Genomic DNA, 26,652 nt, shown 5'->3' on the forward strand with positions numbered 1-26,652 from the left:
GGCAGTTTCATTATTTCATGTGAGAAATATTATAAAATTAAACATTTAATTTTGGTACAACAAATATAAAGTTATTTGGTTAGTATAATTTGATAACTAATTAATTAAAAATACTTAATTAGATAAATGTTCAATACACTGAATACAGTCATATCTGATTTAACATTCTTATAATTTGCATCAAGGCAAGATAAAACTTTTTATGATAAAATTAAAAAACTTTAAGGGCATTAAGTCAGTTTCGATTTTTTTATTAGAATATTAATATTTATTTGCCCTATCTCACCCTGTTGCAGATTACTTTACATTCATTATATTGAACAATTTTAATGAATACTTCATAAACAACAATACACAATGATCTAGCGTTTCCAACATCTCTAGCAGAACTAAAGAAATACTTTTATATTGATAGAATCTCATTTTTAATACAACCAATATCACTTTGTCATATTATTCTCTGTAGTGGGGAGTTTGTAGGATTTCCCATCTGGAGTCATCCAGCTGGTTGGAGGGTCATGATTGTGTCTTCCGATGCATTCCGTGACTTTCCCAGAATTGTTTATCCGCAGCTTTGCAGGACAGCACCGACTGAAGAAGTACCAACAGTACCATAACTGACTTCCATACGCCTTCTTGTACATGAATCTGAATGTATGATTCTGATAAATAAACAATTTCGAATTACCCCTCGTATTTATAAATATACCTGAAATAACAGAAACGATTATTAAAAATTCAATAGTTAATTGATACTTATTATTAATAAGGGTTGGGAGGAAAATTAAACGAATATGATAACTCAAATAGCTTTATTGTCTCTTTTAAATAATATTAAACATTTTAGCTCACAATAATTATAAATTTATAATTTGGTAAAAAACTTATGATACAATTTAAGTAATTTAAGTATTAATTATTTCTAATAAGTCCCTAATTAAATTATTATTATTTATTTTTGGTATTTGTTTCATTAAATATGAAATTACATGTTCTCCAAGACATCAACAGTCACATTTTAGCTAAAATTAGCATTGTTTACATCTTTTTACTTCACAGTTCATTGTCATGCCAAAAAATAAATGATTTGTACGCAACAAACACAAAATAATTGAATTTACACTACAACTTTAAATCTAAACAACACATTATAATTTAAAACAAAAACACTTATTCACAAACCGCACAAATTTAATATGAAATCAGAAAATAATAATTGGGTATGGATAGAAAGTTTGACACTTGACAGTGAGTCCGCTATCCGTTTCGATTTACGTATTAGTTTCAATCTGTCAATTCCATCCCCATAGTATAACTACAGTGCGACACAAAAGAGATGAAAATAAATGAGGGCGCCACCGTCGCTCATATAGCAACACTGATACTGCGACGCAAGCGATCTTGATACTATAGAATAAAAATCTAAAAATCTATATAATATAATCTAAAATAAATACCGCGATTTAAACCGTTATAATTGTTTCATTGTAGCAATAGTGTAAATTTAAGACAAAAATACATTAGTATTTTAATTGACCTACCTAGGTCAAATTTTACTAAAATGTATTTGGAATTAGTTATTTTATAAAAATCGGTCAAGTGTTTAGACTGCAGAGGCGCACATAGAATCAAACATACAAACAAACAAGCATACATGCAGCTCAAACACATTACCCTCTTTCTGGGTCCGTCGGGTAGAAAAAAAACAAGGCGATTTGAAAACTACATATTTTTATTTTTTTTTGTAGATAAATTTTGTACATTAATATAATTCATCAAAATCTAAATATTCTACTCCTTCAAAGGACTGATCATCACTCTGTTTCGAAGTACCTCTCCTATGTTTGGCTGGCGTTGAAAATTTGCCTTCATTTCTACTCCCTTCCTCTACTATCCTGCGTACTGTGCTTTCAGAAACCCCTATAACAAACGAATTAAGATGAATAAAATCAAATAGTACATTTAACATATTTTTATAGTAGCTTAAAACTAAAACTTCCTTTATTTTATTAATTTTTTTTTAATGTAGGAGGCCAGCGTCCCTGCGCTACACTAGTAAGTAGTTAGTAAGCTAAATCTAAAATATGATTTTTTTTCTTATGGTTTGATTGATTAATAGATAGCAGCTGTATGAAAACAATTATCACTATACTATGTAGTAAAATCTAAACTAGGTACTTTATTTGAGGCTGGTTGGATTGGATATAACTTCTTGACTCAAATTGTGCTGGTCGCACTATAAAAACAAGTTTTTGTTTACATACAAATAACCTCAAATTAAATTGCGAAAACGTAATAATCGCCATACATACATACATTAAACACTCGTCACTAATGGAATATTCTATTTTACGTAGTACTGAACAAAAATAAATGGAATCTCACCGGTATATTCTGCTGTACGTTTGTAAACGTTTTCCAAATCAGTCAATAACTTTCCAGCTTGAAATTCGGACAAACACCGAATAAAAACTTTATACACGACATCACGGACACCGCTACGTTTAACCTTTTTCATGATGTCTCCTTTTTTATTTAAATTTCTTGTTCTAAATAACAATTTTATCTCAATAATTCTCCACTTCACGAAAAAAACAACAAATTTTTATTCAACTTGACAGCTACATTGGCAATTCAGGGTTGCCAGGTAATGAAAAACGAATTAGTTCCAAAATAATTAATTTCATCTCTTTTGTGTCGTACTATACACTATTAAATAATTTAAAAGTGGGAAGTGGTAATAACTACATAATTTTATGCAGAAACTAGGTAAAACCTTGGTAAAACATTACATATGGGGCACGTAGCCAATAATTAATATTAAAAATATATTTTATAAAATAAGTCACTGTCAGGTTTAAAAATATCCTAATTTGACAGTTGACCGTTGACGTTTATTGTGGAATTTGAAGGTGACGCGTAACGCGTTGCGTTGTATTTTTAATAAACGAAGCGTGGAAATTAAAACTTAAAATTTGTTGTGATCAGTGATTTGTAATGTTAATATGATTGTGGTGCCATGTTTTAGTTTGTTAACGTGTACTCAATTATATATTTAAACAGAAATTTACTTCATGTTTCAATAAATATTACTTAATCATTCGTGTTTGTGATAGGATGTTTAGTAAACATTTATTTTGGTTTAATGATATGTTTGTATTAACAACTTTACATGTGTGTCCATACCTACCTTCTATGGAAAGTCATGTTAAATTTTTATTTACTAGTTAGTAAATAAAATAGAAAATTTATTTTAAACCAATTGGCTAATAACGTTTTATCTGCTAGTGTAACTACACAATGTAACTAAATAATTTACCAAAAAGTGTTAAATTGTGTTGATTAATAAATGTTTTAAATAATTTGTGTTTTATTTTACACCATTAATAAAATCATCAAACCCATATCGTTTTTTTACATTCAAACCCATATTGTTATTTTACATTATTAAATAGAATGTTTAGACACAAAACTTCGTATTTTATTATATTAATGTAATATAGACTTGTAATCTTTACATTTTGAAACTAATTATAACTATTTATTGCAGAGGCTCGCTTCATATCAACGAGAAAAGGAAGTACTCTCCTAGTTCACGAAGGATATGCGTTCCGATTAAAGAACAAACTGGCATATGGAAAGAAACAATGGTACTGCACATCGCGGACAAAAACTGGTTGCCTCGTGGATATAATATCTGTGGAAGCTCAAACCACCACACTGGTAGATAGAGTAAGAAACAAACACAATCACCCCCCACCTGGTTTCTATCGGCGAAACGATGGATCCTTTAAAGTTGTTTAATTTATTCTCTACCTCATTTTTAATCGACTGATTGTTCAATAATGCACAATTTACCTTATATTTTGTAATGAAAGCAATTTTTATCATAGTGTAATAGTTCATTTACTTAATTTATCTTTTAAGTGACCTTATACAGGGTCTTATAGAAAATAAGTGTAATATAAGTTAATTGTATCTAGATAGATTGTAGGATAAAGTCTGATTTTTTGTCTGTACCTGATTAAGATGCTCAATTCATATGACTGATGTAAGACTGGTTTTTGATACTAACTACCTCTTTTTATTGTAATAATTAATAATTTTAGAATAATATTGATTTTATTTGAACATGTAATATAAGTTTTTAAGACTGAATAAATTTCAATCAAGTTAATGATGCAGATATTTTGTACATTTTTATGGGTATGGGTATTCTTATCTTATTAATAAAATTGTAAGTAAAATCGTGAATATGAGTGCTGTTAGTGAATATTTTATCTTCTTCATCTGCGTTCCTTAATAACTGTATCTATTTTGTTTTCATTTTTCTAATTTCTACCTCACTATAATTAGTTATAATATTATTTTTTTTATTAAATATTTAAAAATTTGCATTATTATTGTTTGAAGTTTAATATTATGTATGTGGGTACACAAATAAATAAATAATGTATCCAAAGGTTGTTTATTTTTGAAAATTTCCAAACTGAATGGTTTCATGACATTGTATTTATAAAAAAGACATATGTACATATATTGTTTTGTGCTGCTTTTAGTATACATTAAGTTAAGACCAATTAAGTTTAAGTTAAAAATAAACTTTGAAAGTTTATTTTTAACAATGAATTTAAATAGCCACTCATTTCAGCCAATGATCTGATATTGTATGAAAAATAATTATCCATTTTAGACATTTATTGATGTCCAGAAAATTGTAATCAATTATAGGTAATATGTATCTATTAGAACTGTAACTACAATATTGTATTACTTAAGTCTATTGTAAATGCAGAATTCGATAAATCAGTAGTCGTAAATAAATTATGGTACATATTATCTTAACAATAGATTCTTCCCTACTTTGATAAAATATAACATTTAAACAGTCTAAACAATAGATCTAAACACCATGAATATATGAAAATTAATTTTCATCAAAAATGTATCTAACATGATACATATTTTACAAATATTGCACTCAAATACAAAATTACAGAACAGGATTTACAACAGTAGGTAGTTGTTTTTTGAACAAAAGCGAGTATCAACTGAAAACAATTTAACATTTGATGGCGCATAGACATTCGTGCGAATAACGAACCCGCATATGTAAACAATTCATTCGCTATTCGCCTTGTGATTCGTGTATTCGCAAATAAGAGCGTATTTCTGGCACGAATCAAATTGCACTAAAGACGAACACTGAACAGGAACTTGTACCTGTCTCTACTACTTACCAAAGTGTGAACAGTCGTTGGCGACGACATTCGTATACGAATGTTACGCCTAGTGACAAAGCGAATGGCGATCACGATATGAAAATGCGCAATCAAAATGTTTCTTAAAATGTTTCTACATGTGATCATGATGGCCTACTAGGGCGACCATTTTACCATCATCTGTCGTGAATAAATGCGCTTTGCAATTCTTAACACGGGAGCAGTACCAACGCCAACCTCTTTTCAAGCGATAAGGGTATTTCGAATATGTATAATTTTTATGTAACAACAACGGTCGACCACGCCTGGACATCGTCTGAACAACCGCTGTAAAAAACATTTCCAAGAAGATATTCAATTAGGTCTGTTGAAACAACTAAATAAGGGAATAAAGTTACTGTATATTTCTGGAAAAATCATAACAATGTGTACTTTTTAATCATTTATTGTATTATAATAAAAATAATTTATTACATCAACTCCTTACAATAGATTTAAATTTGAAATTCAATTCACTAAGGGTAATTAAACTACAAAGCTTTTGGCTTTGAGAAGTGATCAAGCTTAAAATATAGACAATTGTTACCTATTGTTAACTGTAACTGTGTAACTTACGTCTTTTTTGCACACGTAATTAACATTTACATCATACATTTTGTATATTATTATCACCTATACATTTCATCTTATACGAATAAGACTACTAGACTGCGTGAAAATTACAAAAAAAAAAAACAATTTGATGCACTGGGTCCTACTACATAAAAGTTTCGATAGAGGATAGAATCATTTTTATTTAGTCACTTCTAGGACAGCGCAGTCGGATAATGAAAATTACTTTTCAACATACATCAAAATAGGTCTTTAAACGCACATAATGCACAGGTACATCTTTTTTTCTGTACCTCTCTTTAGTTACACAAAAAGCATTCGAACTCTGTATAAGATACTGCGATAAATTATCTAAAACTTGCCTAGTTAACCCCCCATTTCTACAATTTTATCTTAATCTTTTAAAGACTCAAATAAGATCGGGTCCCTCATCGCATCCATAACGTGATTGTGATTCAAGTAATACTTCGGAGGATCATGGTCATGTTCCTCAAACACGGAGTTTATTACGTTAGAAGTGTCCGTGAACACCACCGCTCGGCAGTTCTTCTGGGTGGAGCAGACCCAGCGTGTCTTGTTACCTTTGTCGTACTGCCTTCGGTACGTGTAGTTGCGGAATAATAACATTTCCTTGCCTTTGCGTGATGTTATTACTATAGCGGTGTCTGGAACAAGAAAATAATATTTTAACCAATTTCAGAATATATAATAGAATCTCAAATTGTAAAATTTCATTTTAGATTGTATAGGCAGAAAAACTCAATACAAAAAATGTATAAATTGGATTTAGGTGATGATAAAAACATAGTTGTACGTGTGTGCGAAGATCCGCACATAAAAACATACTTGATTTGACTTTAGGGCCATTACTTTATTAAAAAAAAATATTTAGTAGGTAAATAAATACTTTGATAAATAATTGAATCTTACCATTATCATCAGAGTCTACTTGTGGTTCCAAGGAAGACGGCGGGTCATGGTTATGAGAGACAGACGTCGCAATGATCTCATTGTTATCGTTCAGAAAAATGAATCCCAAGCAGTTTTTCGTAACACATTTCCAGCGAACGCCTAGCTTCGTTTTATGACCTTTGTGATATTGATAACCTCCATATTGCATTATTGTCCTTTGATTATATGACTCCAGGAATAGTATGACATCATCTTCCACTGTCATTTCTTCAGTAGTTTCATACACCACCTCTGCAGAAAAATATTAGGGTCAGATAAAAGCTAATATAGAATTTATCTAAAACTACCTTACATACGGAAAAATAAAACATAAATGTAAAAATAAAATTTATTAAAAATTGTACGTGATATGCAACACACGACTTGCATTTCGACTCTTAACATATTATTATGTCACTAATCAACTAAACTAACCTTCCTAAAAACTTACGTACTAGAGTAAAAAAAGTTACAATATTGTAAAAAAAATTGTGTTAAAAGGACCGCAAAATATATCGCGCTGGGCGATGGTAAAATTTATTTACATTATCCTATCATGAAACATGCGACACAGCGTGGGTTCATGGTTGTGTGTATTCATTATACACACAAGTTCAAATTTGTCGTTGACGTGTGCGTAGACGTCACAGTTGTTCGGACAAGGCTCGATGCAGCACCATCTAGTCGTAGCTCCGTTGACGCTTATCTCCTTTCTGAATGTATGCCCGTTGATAATGAGAAACTTGCTGCCAGTCGACATCGTGACTACGATAACTGAAAGAGGAAAGTTTATTTTTAAATTTGTTACAGCAATAATTTAATTTGATCGTAAAATTACTAGTTTTCCAGTCTTAGCAATGAGATACACAGGTATTTACAGTTTAAACTGTTTAATACTTGTTTGACAAAGGAAAATAAATACAATCGTATAATAATTATTTAATTTAATACACATTCATAGTAAGTATATAAACATTTTTCATGGTAAACCAATTCATTATTTTACCTACGTACTGCATAAACATGGATTAAATAATGATGTAGATCATCTTTGAACAATAATTGTAATTTCTCTGACATTCAATATAACCAAAATTCATGAATTTAGGCAAGCCAATGCCCTTCCAAAGAAGCTGAATTATTCTTCAAATATCTGTTGGGTCCAGCAATATGATTATGGTCTCTAACATATAATATTAGTTGTTTATTTTTGTCAAAGCGCACTTTAGCTTTGCATTTAACCGAACTCCGCTTGGAACAGGTCCAATAACGACCATCTTTTGACACTTGGTTAAAAGTAAACCCGTCAATCATTAGAACTGGGTGTACACGATGATACGACTGAACGAACTCATATTTAATACCTGGAAAAAACACTCCATCATTCATTTTAAAAATTTAATACAAATTAGGAAAACAACATTGATGACTGCTAAAGACACAAATTGTCCAATTAAAATATTTATTGAGATACGACCAGACAAAATATTTACAACAATGTAGCTGCAAAAATATAAGCATATTCTAAAAACGCGAATATGTAATATGATATAATCTTTTCACAACACACAGTAATTTATACAATTGTAAATTTCATTATACTCTATAATAATAATTTGTAGTTACATTTTAATAACATTCGTATACAAAATGTACAATAATCATACATTAAAAACAATTCTTGATCACGATCAAGAGAATTCAGGTAAAGTAAAGGCAATGACTTATATAGGTTCTGAGATTTTCACGGTGCCGTCATAGAGTACAGTCCATCCGGAGTGATCTCATAGACCGGTCGATCATGACAATGCTCATGGGATATACATACGAACTCGTAGTCGTCATTTACATGCAAACACACTGTACATTTCCAAGGTATCCTGCCTGAGCAGTACCAGCGCTCCCCACCAGATATTGGCGAGGGATTTGTAAAGGAATACCCATTTAACATCAAGATACTGGCGCCGTCGGTTGCTGTCACCACTTTTACTGGAAAATTACACTTGCAACTAAGTTTTGATAATACGCTAGCTAGACTATTTAATTTAAAATCTCATAAAAATTATGGTACACACTTACCACGAAATTATCCAATAAGTACGTTCTTACCTTCATTAATGGTTTCCAAGAGATGCAGATTCCAATAACAAAGCGATGAATATGGAAATATTGTCAATTATTATACTTTTTTATGATTACGTTATAAATTATATTAAATATAGGTATAAAAATACATTTAAAATATGATATACATATAGGTATCTAGTATTAGACTGTATCTTCTCTAATCTCGGAGATTTAAAAATAAACCTGGAGTTGAAGTCATTGTTCTCTATGTGATTTGTAGTTTTATGTTACCTATGTACCTATTTGTACTTTTTTCGATTTCCGCGGACATGTACGTGCTTGTTTGTTTCTTGGTACTTTTAAATATACCCACTTTTTCCATTTTTCTTTACGTGGAAAAATATTGAGTTCTTTAAATGGATGCTGGTTAATTATTTGGTGTGAATGAAAATAAAAAGCATATTAAAGTATTAATCTTAAACACTATATAATTAAATTATATCAAAATAAATGGAGGTAGAATAAGTAAGTACCTATATCAATGTCTTTCTTTTAAAAATAATAATAGTTTAATAAAACTAAAAAACACGCTTTTTATAGAAAACCGAACTAAAAAAATAGAAAATTTTATCAAATTAGTGTATTGTCATCGGTCCTCAATAAATCTACAAAGTTTGAACGAAATCTGGCCGTTTAAAGAGGGTCCAAATCGCGCCCAAAGAAGTCGGTTACAAACATACAAACATACAGGTGAAGCTAATATAAGCAGATAGTTATATTTAAGTATAAAAAAAATATTTTTAATTAAGCTAATATTCCTATATCATTCAAGTAATTTATTTGATATCATACTAAGTTATATAATATTTGAAAACTTTAAAGTTTTAAATCGACTTAAATTATAAAATATAACCAAACCATAATCTATTTATATAAAACTCAAAGGTGACTGATATAGTGATCTATCAACGCACAGCCCAAACAACTGGACGTATCGGGCTGAAATTTGGCATGCAGGTAGATGTTAAAACGTAGCTGTAGGCATCCGCTAAGAAAGGATTTCCCGAAATTCTTGCGGGAACGGGGAAAATCTATATACATATATAAAACTCAAAGGTGCCTGATATAGTGATCTATCAACGCACAGCCCAAACAACTGGACGTATCGGGCTGAAATTTGGCATGCAGGTAGATGTTAGGACGTAGGCATCCGCTAAGAAAGGATTTCCCGAAATTCTTACGGGAACGGGGAAAAACGGGGATGCACGTACAAAGTCGTGGGCAGAAGCTAGTAAACAATATACCGTACGTAGGTGTACTATTTTTTACTATTTAAGTACTATTTTATTGTGTTTATTATTTCAAGTACACTTAAGGCCTATATTTCAGAGCATTTATGATACACCTAGTCTAGACAATTGTTTCCTTGTGAAATTGTAGTAGTTTCAATTTCTTAAAAAGTATTAAAAAAAGCGCTCCACTAAAATCAGTACAGACCACACATACATTTAAGTAAATTACGCCACGATTCACACTAGATCTACTTAATTCTTCTTCTATATTGAAAAATAAACGTGTTTAGGTTTAGCATCGATATCAGGCTTCGCGTGATTATGTTTTTCTTTCGCCTGGACAACGTTCAGGTTAGGATCGGTGGTTAGAACTGACTTGCACCCCTCCGACTTGCTAGCTGTACACTTCCAAACCACACCCTTTTTGGAAATCGTGCATCTGCTGTATGTATAAGATCTATAAAGCAGCATATACTTTTTCTTGGATCCTTTGATAAGAACTGGTCCTGAAATATGATCAAATGTTAGGTGTTAGCTCTCCTTAATCAATATTTTCTTTATTTCGATTTAGAATTATTTTCGGATATTCCAGGCCGAAAGGCTTCTTGATCACGTTCACGTATTTATTATCTATTTTTTACAATAAAAAAACCATACGATATTCCCATTGAATATATTGAAAGTAATTTGTACAGTACAACACACATTCGGTTTCTATTACTATATTATAAGCATTTTCGGTATAATCCTAGACTATTATTTACAAAAATCTACCGCAATATGATTAACAGTTCTTATACAATAGGTATATAAATAAAGCAGACAATATAATTATATTGTATGAATTTGACTATGTTTACAGTTTCCAATATACCGCAACTGAAATATGACGCTTGTTAGATAGATGATAATAACATAAAAACAATAAATATATCTATATATCTACAATGATTTAAAAATCCTTCTAAAAAGAAGTTTCACAAGTCTCCATACCACATCAAGCAGAGAGATACATCTATATTGAAGTATGCCGAAAAGGGTCACTTATAAAACCTCCCTGATTGTGACATTCTACACGATGTATCTCAAGGTAATATAACGTTGCATTTGTTTATCAGCCTGGTATCACCAGAATTGCTTGCATGTGTGTGTGTTCCCACAGCTGCAATGATCCTGTTATTAAAGTCTGTGGTAACACTGGCCTTGCACACTTGGGATATCCTTGACGAGCAGTACCATTTGATTAAATTCTCCCTTTTCGAAGCGTAACTCACGTTGTAGGCGTAATCGTAGTAAATCAGTTTCGCTTTACCACGGTTTGATGTTGTTATAAAACCTGTTAATGCGTTAAATGTTGAAAATGATTTAGAAAATATGGAGATATTCTAATCATACATATCTAAAAAAGGGGTAAATACCATAAGATTTATAGGCGGAATAATTAGACTGCATTAACTAGTCCTGGTAAAAATTATCAATAACCTCTATTGTTTGACTCTCTCTTGGCGAATTCGAAAACTTCGAAAAGCTGTTTAAAAAGCTAAGGTTTAGTGCCGAGTATGAAAAATGGTTCGCACAAAAAACAGTACGTGTTCCTAAAGTTTCCTGATAGCATTTCGAAGAAAATATGCATTTTAAAGATGTTTTTTATGTCCTAAAATGGCCTTTCATCATCAAATGGTACGTGCTGTACCTGAAATTGTATTTTACTTTTCTTGGGCATTTTTAATTTCCAAGGAGCTCTTTTTAACACCAGATGAATCAAAATGTGGTCGATATTGTGACGGTATATAATAAAATTTATTTCCTTAGATTACAACGGTTTTACATAATAAAGAAATGCTTATATGTTGTTATCAGGCGCGGTCCCAGGGGGGTGGTCACGGGGGACATGACCCCCCCCCCCAAAATCGTACTCGATAAATTAATAGAAAAAAATTCTTATACTTACTGTACAATATATAAAAAAAAACTGGCTAAGTGCGAATCGGAGTCACTCGCACATCTAAAGTTCCGTTTAAACCTGTTTTTAATCCCTTGCAAATGTCGAAAATTGCGAAAATTTTAAAAGAAAAAAAATGTATATCTCAAGTTTTTGCTTATCACTTCTATTCAATACGATATTTGGCGGTTACGATTTGGGGGGGAGGTTGCATGCCTTTCCAGCCGCGTGACCCCCCCCAAAATGTCAGGCTGGGACCGCGCCTGGTTGTTATACAATATTAGTCATGTTGTTAATTTATAATATTGACAAGTAACGTAAAACAGTAACTCGTCCTTCATAGCATGATAACAAAAACACTCTTATTAATAAATTACAAATATTGTCATAATCACATTATGCAGAGCTTTAAAAATACATATCTATCAAATAAATTAAGATTCAAATAGGATCCAACTGAGAACTTTGTATATTATATATCCTATGGCGGGAACATAGAAATCTAAATAACAAGACACTAGAAGTCGTAAGCGTGCGTGACCTTGTCGCCACTCAGGTGATTTTCACATCACCAGTGCATTCGTCACTGCTCAGTTGCTCTGGAGACGTATGAGTGTATACATGGTGTGTTTCAGCAATTCCCATTGCGGAAATTCTTCCACAAGTTGTAATTATACTTATAAAGGAATAATATTTCATCGGAAAATATTTTTTTTTAGAAATAATGCCGTTTTTCCTTAAAATTATAGAATATTTACAAGTATTACGAGTGTCACCATAGTAATCGAAATAACAATGAATGACATGGTCCGGGAGCCAGCAGCAGATTTTATGACCAAGTTCCTCTCAAGCGGTAATTAGTAAAATGCATCAAAGTATAGTATTATGAAGCCTCGTGAACGTCAGCTGGAGCTCGGTTGGGGGGAAGAGCGGTTGTAGCCTCCCGTATCAGCTGACGGTTTTTCCACCAAGATACAGCCAGCTGACATATATATTTATCCACAGTTACATATAAGCTATCATCAGGTAAATTTTTGTTTGAGAGGAAATAACGGAAAATAAATTTTTCTTTAAATTTAACTTTCATGTTCGAGACACCAGCTGACGTATAATACACCATGTTGTAATCAGCTGACTATTTTTTTTCGTTGAGATATTGGGTTAGCTACAATTTGACAAATTTTTAGCTGAGAGGAAATGAATGAATGAATGTATTTTTTTCCTATGTGCGTGGGAGGCTACAACCGCTCACCCCCCCAACCGAGCGCCAGCTGACGTTCACGAGGCTTTATAATACTATACTCTCATGCGTCTGACGAATTATCTCTTGAGAGGAAATAGTTAACCAAATTTGCACCTGGCTCCCTAACCAACACAGTCGACCATTCTTATTATCACGTTTGTTCGTATTGGAGCAAAAAGTCTCATATACTTAGGGATGTTATTCTAAAATAAACCGTAAATTCGTGCGTTAGGATACATATTCAAATGCTTAATTAAATAGATAAGTTAGTTTTCACTAAAATCAAGCTGTCCAATAAAAGGCATAGTTTACTTGTGTGTACTGTTTAGCTTTCGGTTTGAATGTGTTGATTTTGGCGACAGCGGTTTTCATACGAATTATGACATTATAGCCCTTCTATGTGTCTTGTTATTTAGATTTCTATGGGCGGGAAGCTAGTCTGATATTATAGAGTAGGTATCCCAAAATTTAAAAATAATTACAAAATCTTGCAAAGAGCCGTTTTAAATTTTAAAATTTTACTTGACATAGAGCCCATTCAGACGCTTAAACACTGTTGGTGGTTTATGCGTGTGTAATGTGTTAATAAAAACCATTGTCCCATCAATTTTCAAAGACAACTGAGCAGGACATTTCTTAGAATTCCTAGATGTACACACCCACGATGTAGCAGTTTTGGTATCATGTTTTCTTGAGTACGTATATTTATTATGATACAATAATTTTCCTCCCCGTTTTGATTCAACGTAATGTATTTCTGAAAAACCAAACATCTCTGTATCTAAATTATAAATAAAAAAAAGATTCTCTAACATATTTTCATATTCTTCATGATTGGAGATCGATTCCAATCTTGGAAGTCCGTTGTTTATTTTCATATCACAATTCTTAAAACTTATAGGTACATTAACATTTACGCAGATCCAGTCACTTTTAAGTCAGTACTAGTACATATTGCGAAATAATTTGATGAAGAATAATTAGAGAAGACAAACATATCGTGAACAATGATAAATAATTTGGATATAAATTTTATAAATAGACATTTATAAAAAACTAGCAAACCCGGCGAACGAAAAATATATTATATGTATAGTAGATGTATATTTTTACACGTATTGTTTGTATTGTTGTAAAGATCGTCGTTATACATAATAAAAACTGCAGTAACCGGGTAACATGGTATCATTTGTATTAGAACAGTTCACATTATTACTTAAAAATTAAGCGTGGACTGCTTCACTGTTGTAAAATGTAATCTGCCATTAAAATTGGGTCTTAACCCAGCTTTGTCTAATTCTTATTCGTGCTCTGTCATTGAGTAAAAGTCTGTTCATTTTCATCTTGTTTGGTTCTTACGTATTCTCCTTTACTATTCAAGTAGAACAAGGGTGGTGGATGTGTATGATGCTCACTTGTTACGGTCAGTACACCACTTTTGCTCAAGGATAGTTGAGCTGGACACCTTCTAGAGCATCGGGATGAACAGCACCAAGATACAGCGCGTTGGCTGACGCTGTTCTTCGCAAACGAGTATTGTTGGTATATGAGAAGCGTGTTGCCCCGCCTTGACTTTATGAAATGTATATTTTCTGCAATGTCAGTCAATGGAGCAAATCAACAACCTAATCGAAGTTGGAATTACTTATAGATAAATTCAGTTCTTTAATTTATCTTAGCATCATTTTGTATCATTCGTTCACACCACGAAGCATATTTATCATAATTTTTATATTTATCTGGCAATAAAAGTAATACCTTAGGATTTCATTGGGTACCTTTCGCAGGATACGTATGAAAAAACATGAATAAAACTCAACCAAACCTTTATTACAATCTAATAGATATCCGCATTATAATATATCATAGATTTAGCATTTAGTAAATTCGTAAAAACGTATTCATAACAAATACTGTACATTACGTTAATCAACAGGTAGATCTAGATTAGGATGATTATGAAGCGTAAATGAATTAACAATTCGAAATTTTCCTTTATGGACCCTGCTTTACACCCTTTCTTCTGATGGCTAGAGCACGTCCAATACGTTTTTTCTCCCCTTTTATAACGCACTGTGTACGTATATTTTTGATAAAATAGTAATCCGTATGAATTTTTAGACCGCTTTCTTGATGGTATTATTTGAACACCTGAAGATAGAGCTTCGTTACGAATAAACATAAATAACTTGAAGACACTATGTCAATAAATAAATAAATAAATAATCTTTTTTTACGGTTAGAATGCTCAATACTAGCTAGTGTTTAATCATTATTCGTTAGTAAGGTTTTTGTTTTGTTAAGAAAGAGTATCTATGCACAATGAGTTGTTTTTAATGTCTTATTTCTTTAAAAAAATTAATATGAAATTATACTTTAAGTACAACCTCACATAATTTCCAATAGCGAGAAATATACAGGGTGTATTTCTCGCAAAATTTGATGTCAAATATATGAATGCCTTATTTACTTAAAGACATATTCACAGTAGATTATATATTAGTGTTTTGTCCATTATCTTTCCATCTCTTTGTTGGATAATCTCATTATTTATTATTCAAAATAACACATCTTTCTAATAGTTGTAGCAGTCATTGTATAATGTGGATATATTTGTTAATACATTTAATATTTAATAAAATAAAAAAACTTACTAGTCCTTAAAAACTAAGCTTACTAATCCATAAGTAAGGTTTGAGTGCAAGACCTTTAAATAGAAAATGTTTTTTTACAGCTTCAATAAAATTTAAAACATATTAGCTACACACTGAGCATGCATTCAATTTAATGTTTAATTTATGATTGTACATTTATTAATTATTTTTTTTAATGAAACATGTTTTAAAATTAATAAATACACTTCTGTGCCGCTATGTTTTTCTTTATTATGAGACATTTTTTTAGTTTGTAGGCTTTGTGTGCAAATTTCACAACTATTAATGAAAAATGGACACATAGGGGAACAGGAGTCCTTCTTATTGAGTTTATCAATATATTTTTAATTTGTCAAAAAATGCAAGAGAAAATAAACGAGAGGCAATTAGGCATGTTTGAGCATAAGCACTTAGACATAGACAACAATAATTATTAAATACCATATTTCTTCGCAATACAGGCAAATGCAATATACAATCTAAGAAAGCTTACCTAATATAATTTGTGATAAACAGCAGGTGCAACTCACCTGTAAAAAAAGAAAATCTTACATGGATTAAAAGTGTAGTACTCTTTTATAAACTAAAATTACAATATGTCAAATATTTACATGCTATGAAAAGTTCACACAAGATTGCATATAAAAGTGCATTTCCACCAATAATGTGAAATGGCTACATGTGCTGTGAAAATGTGTCGTGTGAACTTATAAACATACCGTATTGTATGCGCAAAATCCTAGCACTTGAGCTGTGCTGAGCAAGGTGACGTTGATGAAGCTTTACTATTGGTATTTTAAAAAGACATTCCATGCACATTATTGGTGAAAATGCACCCTAATTGACAAAACTACTACTAACATACTTTCAGGAGTACACGTAAACGTAACTATACAACTTTGGTAGGATTAAAAGAGAAGTTGCTTATGCTTAAGAATCAGTTTTAAAGGATTACGACTGATAGAACACAATAGATGATGATAGGACATTTGATAACTGATATCGGCAATATCCTAGAGACAATGTAATGTAAGAAAACTGATGGTTTGTGTATAGAACTATAAACCATGATTAATAAAGAGTTACAGTTCATATCGACAAATTTTTAAGCCAAAATACTAACCTATATTTGTTCATTTGCAATTCCCGCCATTTCGTGTGTAAATTTAGAATGCCGTAATTTACCACTCATCACAAATAACACCATTTTGCATCACATACTGATTCACATTGATTTAATTATATGATAAGAAACACAAATTATAACACATCATCACAGTTCTTTTTAATTTTTTCTAAATATGTTTGGAAAATATTTGGATGGAAATCTAGTAAGATATCAATTTTATGTCTGTACCTAAACACTTCAAGTGTATAGCACCACCTTTATATTAAATTTATTTTTACATTGTATGTTTTTTTTTGAAACTAGAGCAATTATAATTATTTTTAATATAAACACGTAAAATAAACAATAAAAATTTTGAGGTTATTTCTAGCGTCGAGAAACGTCAATGACTTAGTGTTGTAGCCTCATAAAATTATCAAGTTCAAGTATCGGTTTTTACTAAACCTTACAAAAATTATATCTGAGAAATGCATTAGAGGATCACCTGCTCCTTTTCATACGTAAATTATAACGTGAAAATTAAATTATTAAAGTGAAACTTTTATTACATCGTCTCAAACTTTTTGGTCCGTGTAGCGCATGTCGCGTGACGGTCGGCTGCCGAGTAGGTATAAAGCAGTGTTCGGAACCGTTCGAACAGTTTCACTTTAACCGTGGTTTCATAAAACCACACAACATTTTTTAACGTGATAACGTTTTTAAAATCGTTTTAGTCGGGTGACATGTTCAGAAACTTGTGTCACACACAACCTCACGAGCGCGATCGCAGGTATAACGAGAGAGAGACGGACCGATCTCCCGTCTCATCTCGAGCGCTGCCACCAATAAGACGTTATCACGTAAACATCTCGATCGTAAACCTACTTTACAAACAACCAATTTTTTTTAAAGTGAAACTTTTATTACATCGTCTCAAACTTTTTGGTCTGTGTAGCGCATGTCGCGTACGTATCGCGGCTGCCGAGTAGGTATCTACTCGGCAGCCGACCGTCACGCGACATGCGCTACACAAAGCAGTGTTCGGAACCGTTCGAACAGTTTCACTTTTACCGTGGTTTCATAAAACCACACAACATTTTTTTTTATTAAACTCTTGTTTGAATTTATTTTATTCAAAATGCAAATAAATTATAACAATTCTTCATTGTAAGAGTAATAATAATGGTAATTAACTAATTCCTATAATAGTAATTATGTAATTATTATTATTCGGTTTACTAACCGATAATTTTAAATATACTTCAAAAATTATTAACAGAATCGGACATCAGTGGAGCCTGGAGAGTAGTTAGTACAACACTAGTTGTTATGGCAAGTTGTCAAATAATTGTTTGCAAACTTTAGAAAAATGTTCTAATTGTATTTATGGGAAAACGCGTATAATTTTAACAAAATATCAATTTTGAGTATATTCGCAATGTGCAGTTCAATTGTACAAACTGATAAGACTTTTAATAAATATATTGTGACAACATAACCTATATTATTATCAGACATGTAGAAAAATTTAAATGAATTCAATTAAACATTATTGTGTCTATTGTGTGTGAGTGTTAGTTTTATAGTGCAGTGTGTGTGATAATAAAATACATCAGCAAATACTCTAATAAGAAATGATGGGGTAAGTGTTAGACTGTAAGAATGTCATTTGTAAACAACTGTTTTGGTAATTTCAATAAAATTCTCTAATATTTTATTAGTTGTTTCTATTTGAGAATCTTTTAAGTTGTGTATATAACCTACTTCATAACATATACAAATATGATAGGTAATGAGTTTAAAAAAAGTTATTTCTATACAACACTTGTCTACATAATATGTCTGTTTTATATTCATGGGTTACAATGTTATTAATATAAGTGTGAAATTGCCTGAAATACTATATGTGTTATACCTTAATTTTCAATTTCTCTCTGTAAGCTGCGGAGAGCATATTTCAATATTTCTCTATTATGGGACAGATTTAACCCGTTGACCACCGAGCGCCCCGATCGGGGCGCGACACAATAGATTTTCTATTGTGTCTGTGATTCCGGGGACTGATGGATTAAACATTACATTTGACAAGTGATGATCCTGAGTGCTATGTTATACATATCTTAAGTAGGTATTCGGATCCTAACCTTATGTAGTACTGAGACGAAACATTGGTTTATATCTGCAGAGATATGGCACCAAAAGTTCAAATTAATTATATTGAGCAATAAGGTAATAATAATTATTGCCAATGAGGTTTACATGTGATGTCTAAATGTACGTCAAAATCAAATTAGATATTAATAAAAGGTAAGTCACAATTTCATACTTTTAATGAAATGAAATATTAGATATTTAATAAATACTGTATTATTCGATAAAAAACATCATACTATACTTTTAAAGCTTATCAGTTGTAAAGTTTTTAAAATTTATACTATGAGTATGTATGATCAGCTGATTACTTGGCCTAGACAAATGGCAGATGTTTCTAATTTTTTCTTTTAAATTTCAACAAATACATACAAATTAATTCGTCAAAACTGCCTGTGGTTTCGACACAAATTTATGTACTTGTCTGACATTTAGACAATGTAATGACACATGGCTACAACTCCTTATTCTATATCTAAACTAATATTGTAAAGCTGAAGAGTTTGTTTGTTTGAACACGCTAATCTCGGACCAGTATCCGATTTGACAAATTCTTTCGGTGTTAGATAGCCCATTTATCGAGGAAGGCTATAGGCTGTATATCATCTCGCTTAGCCCAGCAGAACCGGAGCACTGCGGGTAAAACCGCAGAGCACAGCTAGTGTTACATAAATTGGTCACCGTAAGTACATATCACATCTATTCTGCTTTTGTTTTTGTATGTGGGCTTTGTTGTCTGATTATAATCAAAGCTTTTAGTATAATAAACCAACCACACGCCATAAATTTATAATTTCAGAGCCCAAAATCAATAAAACACATCATCTGGAAATGGGTTCAAAGAGAAGGCGATGCCTTGGATGTTATGAAAAACTTCGTCATTCCTTGACAAGTCAAGAAGCTGCCGCTAAAGCTAAGCAAGTTAAAACAGAATGCAATATCTGTATAAAAAATTATTGTTTGACTTGTTTTAACGAAAAACATCCATGAGCCACAAAATATGAAGCTAAAAATGAATAAAGTATTTTGGAAGTGATTGAAGTGCCTTACTACTTTTTTTTGAACCTTTTTAAATGATCTATAAATACACACAACATACAAGGGGGTGCGCTCAAAAAAAATTATTCAGCCCCCCTTTACATGTATGGGGAGGTACCCTTAAAAAAGGGAATTTTTATTTTTTGTATTTTTTAAATTGAGATCCATATCCAAAATATTCTTGATCCAAGATTAATACAAATCCATCCATAAACGTAGAAGATATTGTGCTGTGTCAGACTAGGACGGACGGACTGACTGAACGATCTTATAAGGGTTCCTTGTCGGACTACGGAACCCTAATAATTATAAATCACATGATAAATATCTAAGGCGCCTGTTACAGGTAAAGTTTTATCATAATTAATCAGTTAATTTTTTTTAATAGATGTTGATGGATAATTCAATAAAATATCACAAGACCCTTGGCTTGGCATCAACTGAAAAGGTGATGGTCCAAAAATGTATGGACCAAAAACCCAGAGTCGATTTAGACAAATTGGGTATCAATGGCTTTATTATATTGCACAATTTACCCCACCGAAAAATTAATGCCCATATCCATGGGGTATGAGAGTTATAGGCTAACAAAGTATATATGGAAAAATCATGAGTAACTTGTTATTTTTACCATTTTTTACAACAGCAGTATACTATTAATCCATCCATCAGCCGAAGGGCGTCCACTGCTGGATATTGGCCTCCCCCAAGGTTTTCCACTGTGATCGGTCCTGTGCCACCCGCACCCAATTTGTCTAAATCGACTCTGGGGTTTTTTTGGACCATCACCTTTGTTTATAAAGTTTATCTATCATAAACTGGAATAGGCAATTGGTAGATGCATGTCGTCTGTTCAATTTCTACAGAGAAAAACTTAGCAATTTTATTTAATTTTGTTTAATTTTATTTAATCTTAGTTAACTTCAATTACAATAAAAATCAAAATTTCAAAAGACTCTACAGTTTCTATGCAATTTAATAAATTTCTCTGATGTTTGGATAGATAAAAATAAATACCTAGTTTATTCTCCAATTTCGCCATTCTATCATGTAATTATGTGTAACATCAAATTGCTTCATCACTATCATCATCAGCCCATATATGTTCCCACTGCTGAGACATGGACCTCCTGGTATTCCACCACGCTGGCCAAGTATCAATCTCATATTGTAAGCATATCTATATCAATCAATTTCTACTGTTATTTTTGCTATTTGTTTCGAATTGCTGGCTTTTTATATCCTAGTTGTTAAAATAAACACCTAAATTTGTTATTTCAGAGCTCAAAATATATAAAACACATCACCTGATAAAGTGTTCGAAGCAGCGACGATGTGTAGGGTGTTATAAAAAACTTCGTTATACATTGTCAAGTAATGAAGCTGCCAAAAAATCTAGGAAAGTTAAAACTGAATGCCGTGTCTGTAAAAAAAGTTATTGTTTGACTTGTTTTAATGACAATCACCCATAATTTTGCAATTAAATATTTTGAGGGGTTGAATTGCCTTAACGGTGCATTTACACCAAACTAACGTAGAGCTAGAGTATTCTTTCGTGATCTTTTTAGTGTGAACGAAAACTCGTATTCAGTGTTGTTCAGTATTAGAACATATTGCATAGAATCTTTTCGAACGCACTAATAACGACGAAAGAAAGCTCTACGCCTCTTTACACAAAAATAACTCTTTTTGACATAGTGGGGTTAGAATTAGTATGTATTCGATTCGATTTTGATGTAAATGCTCTGTTAGTAGTCTTCGATAAGAAAGTTTAGTCCCGTGTTACACGTAAAGTATATACCTTATTCCGCCTAGAAATACTTATGTACCGTGGTATTCGTTGAACCGTGAACGTGTAACTGGCGTACTAATTGATGTTAACATTTTTAATTACGTATATATTAATAGATTTCAAGATTTCTTGATTACACATTGACGTATTTAACGTGCTTAATTTACATACTTTACGCGTAACAGGTGCCTTAATTTCTCAATCTTATTACATATTTATTTTTGAGACAAATTATGTACTTAACTTTCTTTATTACGATTCATAAATACTAAATTTTTGTAAATTTTTGAAGTCAAATAAACCTTATAACAATTATTAAAAATTTCGATTTTTTTTCGATGATTTTAGCCAACTATAAACTGTGTGGAAAATTACTCTTTCTCAGTGGGGTATTAAAATGGAAAACTTTCATTTATTCATTGAATTTTTACGTTGGTTTTTAGATAAATAATACAATATTCTCTATTATAACCTTTTTTAATTAAAAAAGCAGGTCTTTTTTATATTTGTTTTATTATTTTTTTTGCCAGTAACTAGTTGTGTGTGTTCAAGAAGCTTAGACAGACAGACAGACAGACAAACAGACAGACAGACAGACAAAAATTTGTTTAATCACATATTTGGGTTTGGTATCGATCCAGTAACACCCCCTGCTATTTATTTTTTTCAATATTTTCAATGTACAGAATTGACCCTTCTACAGATTTATTATATACTAGCGGTCCGCCCCGGCTTCGCCCGTGGTACATGTTTACGTTTTCTCTACGTATAAGAACCATCCTCGTACTTCAAGGAATAGAATAAAAAAAGAATTATCGAAATCGGTTCAGCCGTTCTCGAGTTATGCGCTTGCCAACACATTTTGCGATTCATTTTTATATGTGAAAGAAGAAAGATGTATAGATGCTTGCGGCCAAATTTTGACTGGTAACCCAGTAGATAAATAATTTCCTAATTATAAATATACATAAAATTTTGGTTTTAGCAAAAAAAACTAATCCTGCTTTGGGATCTCATATAAAAAAAGCATCATACGTCAAATTGCTTATATGTTCCCACTGCTGGGACACGGACCTCCCGTAAGTGATCAGGTCATAATCCACCGTGCTGGTCAATTATCAATCTCTTATTGTAAGCATACATAATATATCAATCATTTTCAACTGTTATTTTTGCTATTTGTTTCGAATTGCTGGATTAAAATAAACACCTAAATTTGTTATTTCAGAGCCTAAGATCTATAAAAGACATCATCTGATAAAGTGTTCGAAGTGGCGGCGATGTGCAGGGTGTTATAAAAATCTTCGTTATACATTGTCAAGTGCTGAAGCTGCCAATAAATGTAGGAAAGTTAAAACTGAATGCCGTGTCTGTAAAAAAAGTTATTGTTTGACTTGTTTTAATGACAATCACCCATAATTTTGCAATTAAATATTTTGAGGGGTTGAATTGCCTTAACTGTGCATTTACATCAAACTAACGTAGAGCTAGAGTATTCTTTCGTGATCTTTTTAGTGTGAACGAAAACTCGTATTCAGTGTTGTTCAGTATTAGAACATATTGCATAGAATCTTTTCGAACGCACTAATAACGACGAAAGAAAGCTCTACGCCTCTTTACACAAAAAGAACTCTTTTTGACATAGTGGGGTTAGAATCAGTATGTATTCGATTCGATTTTGATGTAAATGCTCTGTTAGTAGTCTTCGACTAGAAAGTTTAGTCCCGTGTTACACGTAAAGTATTTACTTTATTCCGCATAGAAATACTTATTTACCGTGGTATTCGTTGAACCGTGAACGTGTAACTGGCGTACTAATTGATGTTAACATTTTTAATTACGTATATATTTATGGATTTCAGGATTTCTTGATTACACATTGACGTATTTAACGTGCTTAATTTACGTACTTTACGCGTAACAGGTGCCTTAATTTCTCAATCTTATTATTTATTTTTGAGACAAATTATGTACTTAACTTTCTTTATTACGATTCATAAAAACTAAATGTTTGTAAATTTTTGAAGTCAAATAAACCTTATAACAATTATTAAAAATTTCGATTTTTTTTCGATGATTTTAGCCAACTATAAACTGTGTGGAAAATTACTCTTTCTCAGTGGGGTATTAAAATGGAAAACTTTCATTTATTCATTGAATTTTTACGTTGGTTTTTAGATAAATAATACAATATTCTCTATTATAACCTTTTTTAATTAAAAAAGCAGGTCTTTTTATATTAGTCCATTGAATAAAAAGTTCTAGAGTGCGTGAGTTAGTAACGTAAGATGTTTCTTCGGAAACATGTCAAGAGTCCCTAGGTAATAAACATACTAAAACCCCGGGCCACTAGGAGGAGCCCCGGAGTGGGGGGAGGGGGGAAATGGGTCCATTTTTTCATTTTTCGCTTAAATCTCAAAAACGGTACATGTTAGAGAAAAACTTTCAAGGAAAAGTTGAAAGGCCATAATATTATCTACAAGTTGTACCTGAATCATTTTTTCCTATATCCTACCGTTTCTGAGTTATATGCGGTAAAACATGATTTTGGCTCAAACAATTTCCACATCAATCGATCAAAAAATATTTCTTTCTTCCAAAAAACTCAAATGTGCAACTTGTGACCGGTACTGATAGATTGCTCTTAATTAGGTCTATAATTGGTAAAATAAACACATTCCTCCATGGAAGCCTTTAGGAGGAATCGATTGTCAAAATATTATAATATGGTAGTTTGAGTTACTGAACTTGAACTTTTTAATTTTTTTCTTCCAAAAAACTCAAAAGTGCAACTTGTGACCGGTACAGATAGATTGCTCATAATTGGGTCTATCATTGATAAAAATACCAGATTCCACCACGGAGGCGTTTACGGGGAATTGAATTTTATTAGGGTAGTTACGATACTTGAACTTTTTTTTTTTTCTCCATAAAAACTCAATAGTGCAACTTGTGACCGATACTGATAGATTGCTCTTAATTAGGTCTATAATTGGTAAAATAAACACATTCCTCCATGGAAGCCTTTAGGAGGAATCGATTGTCAAAATACTATATTAGGGTAGTTTGAGTTACTGAACTTGATCTTTTTATTTTTTTCTTCCAAAAAACTCAAAAGTGCAACTTGTGACCGGTACTGTTAGATTGCTCTTAATTAGGTCTATAATTGGTAAAATAAACACATTCCTCCATGGAAGCCTTTAGGAGGAATCGATTGTCAAAATACTATATTAGGGTAGTTTGAGTTACTGAACTTGATCTTTTTATTTTTTTCTTCCAAAAAACTCAAAAGTGCAACTTGTGACCGGTACTGTTAGATTGCTCTTAATTAGGTCTATAATTGGTTAAATAAACACATTCCTCCATGGAAGCCTTTAGGAGGAATCGATTGTCAAAATACTGACCCTTCTACAGATTTATTATATACTAGCGGTCCGCCCCGGCTTCGCCCGTGGTACATGTTTACGTTTTCTCTACGTATAAGAACCATCCTCGTACTTCAAGGAATATAATAAAAAAGGAATTATCGAAATCGGTTCAGCCGTTCTCGAGTTATGCGCTTGCCAACACATTTTGCGATTCATTTTTATATATGAAAGAAGAAAGATGTATAGATGCTTGCGGCCAAATTTTGACTGGTAACCCAGTAGATAAATAATTTCCTAATTATAAATATACAAAAAATTTTGGTTTTAGCAAAAAAACTAATCCTGCTTTGGGATCTCATATAAAAAAAGCATCATACGTCAAATTGCTTATATGTTCCCACTGCTCGGACACGGACCTCCCGTAAGTGATCAGGTCATAATCCACCGTGCTGGTCAATTATCAATCTCTTATTGTAAGCATACATAATATATCAATCATTTTCAACTGTTATTTTTGCTATTTGTTTCGAATTGCTGGATTAAAATAAACAACTAAATTTGTTATTTCAGAGCCTAAAATCTATAAAAGACATCATCTGGTAAAGTGTTCGAAGTGGCGGCGATGTGCAGCGTGTTATAAAAATCTTCGTTATACATTGTCAAGTACTGAAGCTGCCAATAAATGTAGGAGAGTTAAAACTGAATGCAGTGTCTGTAAAAAGAGTTATTATTTGACTTGTTTTAATGACAATCACCCATAATTTTGCAATTAAATATTTTGAGGGGTTGAATTGCCTTAACTGTGCATTTACATCAAACTAACGTAGAGCTAGAGTATTCTTTCGTGATCTTTTTAGTGTGAACGAAAACTCGTATTCAGTGTTGTTCAGTATTAGAACATATTGCATAGAATCTTTTCGAACGCACTAATAACGACGAAAGAAAGCTCTACGCCTCTTTACACAAAAAGAACTCTTTTTGACATAGTGGGGTTAGAATCAGTATGTATTCGATTCGATTTTGATGTAAATGCTCTGTTAGTAGTCTTCGACTAGAAAGTTTAGTCCCGTGTTACACGTAAAGTATTTACTTTATTCCGCATAGAAATACTTATGTACCGTGGTATTCGTTGAACCGTGAACGTGTAACTGGCGTACTAATTGATGTTAACATTTTTAATTACGTATATATTTATGGATTTCAGGATTTCTT

The 26,652-nt window shown here is 31.9% G+C and overlaps 1 protein-coding gene and 2 long non-coding RNA genes across 4 annotated transcripts in view; 1 reads left to right on the forward strand and 2 right to left on the reverse strand.

Annotated features, from left to right (window-relative positions):
- Positions 1 to 756: 756 nt before the first annotated feature.
- Positions 757 to 2,709, reverse strand: LOC149488317 (uncharacterized). Its single transcript, XR_016315645.1, has 2 exons — positions 2,386 to 2,709; positions 757 to 1,920 (listed from the first exon to the last, which is right to left on the reverse strand). It is a non-coding gene; the product is annotated as an uncharacterized LOC149488317 (long non-coding RNA).
- A 2,926-nt stretch (positions 2,710 to 5,635) lies between these two features.
- Positions 5,636 to 17,488, reverse strand: LOC149488318 (uncharacterized). Of its 2 annotated transcripts, XM_089695063.1 has the most exons (4): positions 17,107 to 17,488; positions 7,331 to 7,559; positions 6,765 to 7,037; positions 5,636 to 6,499 (listed from the first exon to the last, which is right to left on the reverse strand). In XM_089695063.1, exons 3-4 carry the CDS (start codon positions 7,009 to 7,011, stop codon positions 6,228 to 6,230), a joined length of 519 nt encoding a protein of 172 aa, XP_089551189.1. In that variant the 5' UTR covers positions 7,012 to 7,037; positions 7,331 to 7,559; positions 17,107 to 17,488; the 3' UTR covers positions 5,636 to 6,227. The 2 variants fall into 2 exon arrangements, with proteins under 2 accessions (XP_089551189.1, XP_089551188.1); XM_089695062.1 differs by lacking the exon at positions 7,331 to 7,559.
- A 940-nt stretch (positions 17,489 to 18,428) lies between these two features.
- LOC149488319 (uncharacterized) overlaps positions 18,429 to 26,652 on the forward strand; it is a 109,998-nt gene continuing 101,774 nt past the window's right edge. The window contains exon 1 of the long non-coding RNA XR_016315589.1: positions 18,429 to 18,733. This is a non-coding gene — a long non-coding RNA (uncharacterized LOC149488319). The remainder of the gene's footprint in view (positions 18,734 to 26,652) is intronic.

The sequence above is a fragment of the Colias philodice genome, chromosome 5, assembly GCF_061535455.1.
Source record: "Colias philodice isolate Cphi_HAF_F1 chromosome 5, ilColPhil1 Martin Lab GWU primary, whole genome shotgun sequence".
Taxonomy (NCBI): domain Eukaryota; kingdom Metazoa; phylum Arthropoda; class Insecta; order Lepidoptera; family Pieridae; genus Colias; species Colias philodice.